Source organism: Chrysoperla carnea, chromosome 2 (genome assembly GCF_905475395.1).
Source record: "Chrysoperla carnea chromosome 2, inChrCarn1.1, whole genome shotgun sequence".
NCBI classification, from domain to species: Eukaryota; Metazoa; Arthropoda; class Insecta; order Neuroptera; family Chrysopidae; genus Chrysoperla; species Chrysoperla carnea.
In genome coordinates this window covers 66,585,481-66,591,443 of record NC_058338.1, presented here as the reverse complement: position 1 = coordinate 66,591,443, position 5,963 = coordinate 66,585,481, and the positions used below count along the sequence as shown (strand labels likewise).

The 5,963-nt window shown below is 27.0% G+C and overlaps 1 protein-coding gene across 1 annotated transcript; it reads left to right on the top strand.

Annotated features, from left to right (window-relative positions):
• The first annotated feature begins 1,660 nt into the window (after positions 1 to 1,660).
• Positions 1,661 to 2,506, top strand: LOC123292859 (protein lin-32-like). Its single transcript, XM_044873571.1, has 2 exons — positions 1,661 to 1,889; positions 2,064 to 2,506. Exons 1-2 carry the CDS (start codon positions 1,661 to 1,663, stop codon positions 2,504 to 2,506), a joined length of 672 nt encoding a protein of 223 aa, XP_044729506.1.
• The last annotated feature ends 3,457 nt before the right edge of the window (positions 2,507 to 5,963 follow it).

The window sequence follows — 5,963 nt, the reverse complement described above, 5'->3', positions numbered from 1 at the left end:
TTTGTTAAGATTGTGAACTACCGAAAATTTTCTGGGCTTTCATTCCATGTACTATTTACTTCTTATCCCGAAGATGACATTTTTTTCGAAATCAATGTGATTTTAATGGTCTACATAATATATATCTTGAGTGATTATTCTAAATAGCATAATTCTACATTTTTATTTTTAGAATTTTCATATAATATATTCCATTTTCAGAGCGAAACTGTATAGTTAATCAATCTTTTAATATATTTTGTTAAATAAAAGCTGGTTTTTAAAACGTTTTTAAGTTAATTATTCATTAATTCCTTGTATGGTCAAGAAATATCCCTTTTCATAATTCCTTTAAGGATGTATGAGCACGGTAGTGGGGACGATATAAGACAAAAAGTGACAATAAAATTTTACGATATTTGGCGTAATTTTCAAAATATCGAATATGAAAAATTTTGTATAATAATTCAACTTTCCTTTATTTCGAAAACCAAAGCACATATCGAAAAATTTTATTCCTATTTTTCGTCTACATTCATGCAGTTATAAGAAAATTCATCATCAAAGTTGAAAATTAGATAAAAATAATTTCAACCCTAAATCTATCCTGCTCTTACATCCCTTATATGAATGGAGACACTTGGTTTTTCCTATGCCATTGCTTATATGTTTACTTTCTATTAAAAAGTTTTTTTTTTTTTTTTAAATTTGTTTTCATTCATTTTAAGTGAAAATTATCTAAAACTTACAAAATATGTCGTTTTTTGAGATTCCTCTACCGATATGTATGTTGAAATTTTAACCACATATTGTTTGAGTAAAAGTCTACCTATAAACAAATTTTGAGCCTTTAAATCAAACATTGTTGTATGCTCATACATCCTTAATAATATAAACTAAGAATAGAAAATTGGTTATTTTACCCAAAAATATGCAGAGAGTTTTGATTTGATAACATGCTGTAAATTAAAAAACATATGTTTACTAAAGCGTAGAAGAAAGTCTTGTGCCAAAAGACATATTGCTTTCCCCCCTAGATACAAAAATCAGAAATTCTTGGTTCAATGAATTACTTCTACCCGTTTGGTTCATCTTAAATCATGATTGACTTTAGAGACCTTAAAGAACAAAAAAAGAACATTTTTGTAGTGATTTGAATGCTAGACAATGTAACAAGTGCAGCACATGTTATTATTAATAAAAAAAACCGTACTTCAATTATAAATTTACCCCAACAGCAATGCACCCTTATGTTAAAGGTGGAGCCATATGTATACTAATATAGTTAATATAGAAGTTTGATTGGTTAGATGGCACGCGTTATGTTCTATAACGTAAAACACGTTACCTGAACGTATATTATGAAAAAAAGACAGAATACACATGTGTCCATAAGAGTAACATGAGACTATTTCATTTTGTTACCACACCAAAAAATATATTTTTATAATATACAGGATTTGAAAGTGGGGGTTAAAAAAAGGACTTAAAAAAACCGGCTTTTTTTTTGGTAACGATGCATCATATGTTTATATAAACGATAACAAATCAGTTTGGACGTCAGATTGCAACTGCAACACAAACAGTGCACTGGTTGAGTGTTTTTTTAAATTGAACAAACAACAAAAATCTCGTAAAGTTTTTTTTTTGACAACAAGTGATTTTCTGTGTAAAGTGCAAAATGGATTCAATTGAAGCATATCGTCATTTATATGTCTTTGACACATATCCACCAGTCCAAAATCAATTTTCATCGTTTGTTACACCTGCCGATTTTTCTGGACATTCTATACAAATACCAAAAATTTCTGGATCATCAGATAGTGCTTATGATAGTATGTCAGAAGGTCGTTCTGATGAAATGCTTATGTATCATCATGATTCTCATTTAATCGAAAATCAAGAAATTCGTAAATACGAACATTTTGATAATCATACTCTTCAAACATTGGATATGGATGAAGATAAAAAATTTTTGGATCGAAAAATTAAAAAGGATTATTTTGATAATGAAATTCAATCGAATTATGAATATGATAATCGAAAAATTGAAAGTCCAATTAATAATTACGATAGTTTATCAGAAAAATCATTAAATATGAATATTGAATATTGTGCTCCAAAAATGGGAAAACTAGAAGATGGTAACGAGTCAATGATAAGCAATGGACAAGTATACGATAGTTTATCATCTGATGGATATCTAACACCAAGTCCCGCGGCAAGTTTACGTTCAGCAAGTCCGTCCTCATCATTAGTGTTTAATACGGAACCAGTGAAAACAAGTGCAACAACTACCTCAACAAGAACGTCAAGAAGAAGTGCACAAACTGGTCCATTAGTAGCAAAACGCCGTCGTTTAGCTGCAAATGCACGCGAACGAAGACGTATGCGTAATTTAAATGAAGCTTTTGATCGCTTACGCACATATTTACCATCATTAGGTAATGATCGACAACTTTCAAAATATGAAACTTTACAAATGGCACAAACATATATTTCGGCACTTTACGATTTATTAGATTAAAAAATAAAGTTTAGAATTGTTAAAAAAAATTGTTAAAATTGTTGCCAATTAAAAGTACGTACAAATTATTTTAATTTTGAACAGTCCAAAAACTGTACAAATTTTGTTAAATATTCATTAAAAAAAGTTGTTAAAGCCATATAATTAAATACATTTTTATATAATTTATTTTAAAAAAAATTTAGATAATTGTAAATAATTTTTTTTTGTATATTTTGTAAATAGTTACTCTATTTTTATTTAGATTTTATTATTCAAGAAAAATAAATGATTATTTTTCATAGATTGTGCCAAAAATTATAATTTTATGAAATTGTATTTATAATTAATTTTTTTTGTAATAGTTATTATTTAAATTTTACAATAAATTAATATTTAAAAATTATTTTTGAGTTTAATTTAAAATATTATTTGATTTATTATTTTCAGATTTAGATTGAATTTTTAAGAAGATTTTTTATACGTTTTCAGAATTTATATATACCTATTATACGTTATATCTGTTAGCTTAAAATCTTTCAATTAAATATATAATAGATTCAACTAAGATGGAACTTTGAAATTTTACACACAGGCTTGGTTCTGATAACCCAATAACAAAATTATCTGATCTATTTTATTACCATATAACATAATTACAAATTTTTTACGAAATTAAAATATGTGGAGTAATATTTTAAAGGTGGAAGCTTCGTGAAGAATAAATGGTGGAAGAGTCGGGAAAGTAAGGTAAGTATAAGACTACTGTATATTTTTTGGACTTATTTACAAAATGTCATAAATTTGGTTATAAATTTTGATTTTTGTCCCAATTTCCAAGATAATTTGATGGCGGACTGGTACATTCCGCCAATTAGCAACGAGTCACATACATAATTAGAGTAATTACGATTAGCTAATTCATACTGATGATGATTACTTAGTAGTCGAAATACGTATTTATAAAATACAAAAAACTAATCTAGGAAATTTGGTAGTCCTACGTAGTTCTTATACAATAAAACAACACCGAGAAAGGGTATTATTGAACTGGGTTTTTTAAGTTCTGCTCTCCGAAAATTTCAAAGTGTGCTCCAGTCTAAAATTAATGGATATTTCCTATTTTTTTTTCTCCGACAGTCAACAAAGTGGTTAATCCGTAGTTTGAGACTTTGAGTGTTGGAATAATACAGCATCATAGAGTAAATTTTTTCTTCCTTTTAGAATAATAAAAACAAAAAATATTTATCAGTTTTACGCTGAAGGTGCAATTTAATATTTTCCGGGTACAGAACATAAAAAGTCCTGAAGTATTATGTATTAATAACAAACGAAATTTTCCCAACAATTTTTAAAAAGTGTTAAATTATAGTTATAGGGAAATGGACTTGAGATATTTATTTGATTTTGTGAATTATTGAATAAAAATTTGCAAAAACTGCTACTAAAAAAATACAATCAAATAATATATTTTGAAGACAAACATTATTTTATTTCAAGATTGAAAAGTATTTTTTGTTTTGCTCGAATTATATGAAATTACTTCTTCCTAACTTATCTGTTATAGAATTTTAAACCAAAAACCACTGCTATAAAAAAAAGTAATAGAAAATAAAAATATAAGTGTGTCTTGTTTTGATTTTTAGAGTGAGATAAATATTTTCACACGATTTAATAGAAACTATATCAGGAAAAAACTAAGTTTCATATCAGTCAAAAATCAAAATAAAAGAAACAACGCTATATAACCGAAACCAAGAATATAGGTTGTATTTGAATATTATTATTGATAGATTTCTGATAACAAAATTATAATTTTTATCAGCTCTTATCCATTTTATTATAAGATATGTACCGTTAATAAGTATCAAGCTTTTCAAGCTTTTTGAAAACTAAATTTTTGGCCACAAGTTACAAGCCACCCAGTTAAAGCATATGATTAAAATTTCGAGGCTAACAATCCTGACTGAATATGATTTTGAAAATAAACAAGTGAAAACAAAGAATTGGCTGAGTTAATTGTTGAAATACCATGTATAGACAGAGTTGATTACTCTATCACATTACACATATACCTACCTATAAATGTCACACATACATAACTGATAATCCTATATTAATGCATACATTAAAATTTGCATCTAATGTGTGCCCTCGTGAGTAAACAGTGATGTTTACAAAAAAAAATGTTTCAAACAAAAGTGGTTTATCTTTTGATAAGGAACATTTTTTTATTCAAACTTTTGTTCTATTTTTAACGGGTTACAAGATGGGTCATACAGACAGAAGATCCAATTGACCTATGTTGCTCATTTACGAATTCGACCTCAATTTTTACGTCCTGAGTGCGCTGTAAAAATTTCAGCTTGATATCGACGGACGGACAACCGAAAATAGACTAATTAGATGATTCTATGACACCTATACCAAAATTTTTTTCGTTGCATTAATATTTTTAAGCGTTACAAACGTGGGACTAAACTTAATATACTATGTATATTTCATATACATGGTATAAAAATTTGTCGTGAAAAAAAAACCAACAAAGTCAACACAGACAATAATAGCTGATTATTGCCTGGGGTATTCTAGCACTTTTTTTTCATGGGATATAATTTCATGGAATTTTTGTCGCGGAGACTTTTGGTTTTTCCTTGATCAATTACTACAATGTCGACAGACTCTTATTTTTCTGCTAATTTATGACTTATTTAAAGAAAACAAGTTTTTAAAAAAAATGCGCTAGCTTGAGTTTGAAGTTCTGCGTATTCACAGGTGTATCTCCAAATCTAAGAACGATAATGAAACAGGGATAAAACCATATTTCCAAGAAACGTTGTGGGGAAAAATAAGTGCAAAAAATAAAATTTTATCGACATTGTAGCGTTATGATTTGGATACGCTAGTTTAATACACTTGATATGATATTATAAAACCGTAGAAAAATTGGAACAGTAAAAATTTCTTAAATTTTTACTTTTTATGGTAATTTTATATAATAAATGACCTTGATAAATTTTACATATCATAAAATAGATAATCATTAATTTATATATAGTTTAAAATTGACGTAATTAGTTCATATGATAAAACTAAGAGTTATGTAACAATTGTAAAAAAGATAAATCATTTCACACTTCATTAACATAATAAAAACAATAAATTATTGGAAAAAATTTTGTTCAAAAACACTACAAAAACATAAAAACCAAAAATTAAGAAGAAAACAATTGGATCCCTCTAGTGTTTTTAGTATCTATATATTTTTGTACAAAATATCAAATTTATATATCCTTTAGCAACTTAGGTTTCATTTGTGAGATGACCCTTCTCAAATAACTATTTAAAAAAAAATATTATTTATGAAAAAATTCTCACATCATTTGAGATCCAGGTATTTTTCAACATTTTAACTACTTTTTAACTCTCTTGTCTTACGTAAAATAGTATAATAACCTGCTATCTATCGAACAGCTAA

Bases quoted from the DNA above. Each gene is read 5' to 3' on its own strand.
- LOC123292859 (XM_044873571.1), top strand. From the start codon at position 1,661: ATGGATTCAATTGAAGCATATCGTCATTTATATGTCTTTGACACATAT. The intron at 1,890-2,063 runs GTAAATACGAAC...ATAGTTTATCAG, and splicing joins AATCGAAAATCAAGAAATTC to AAAAATCATTAAATATGAAT.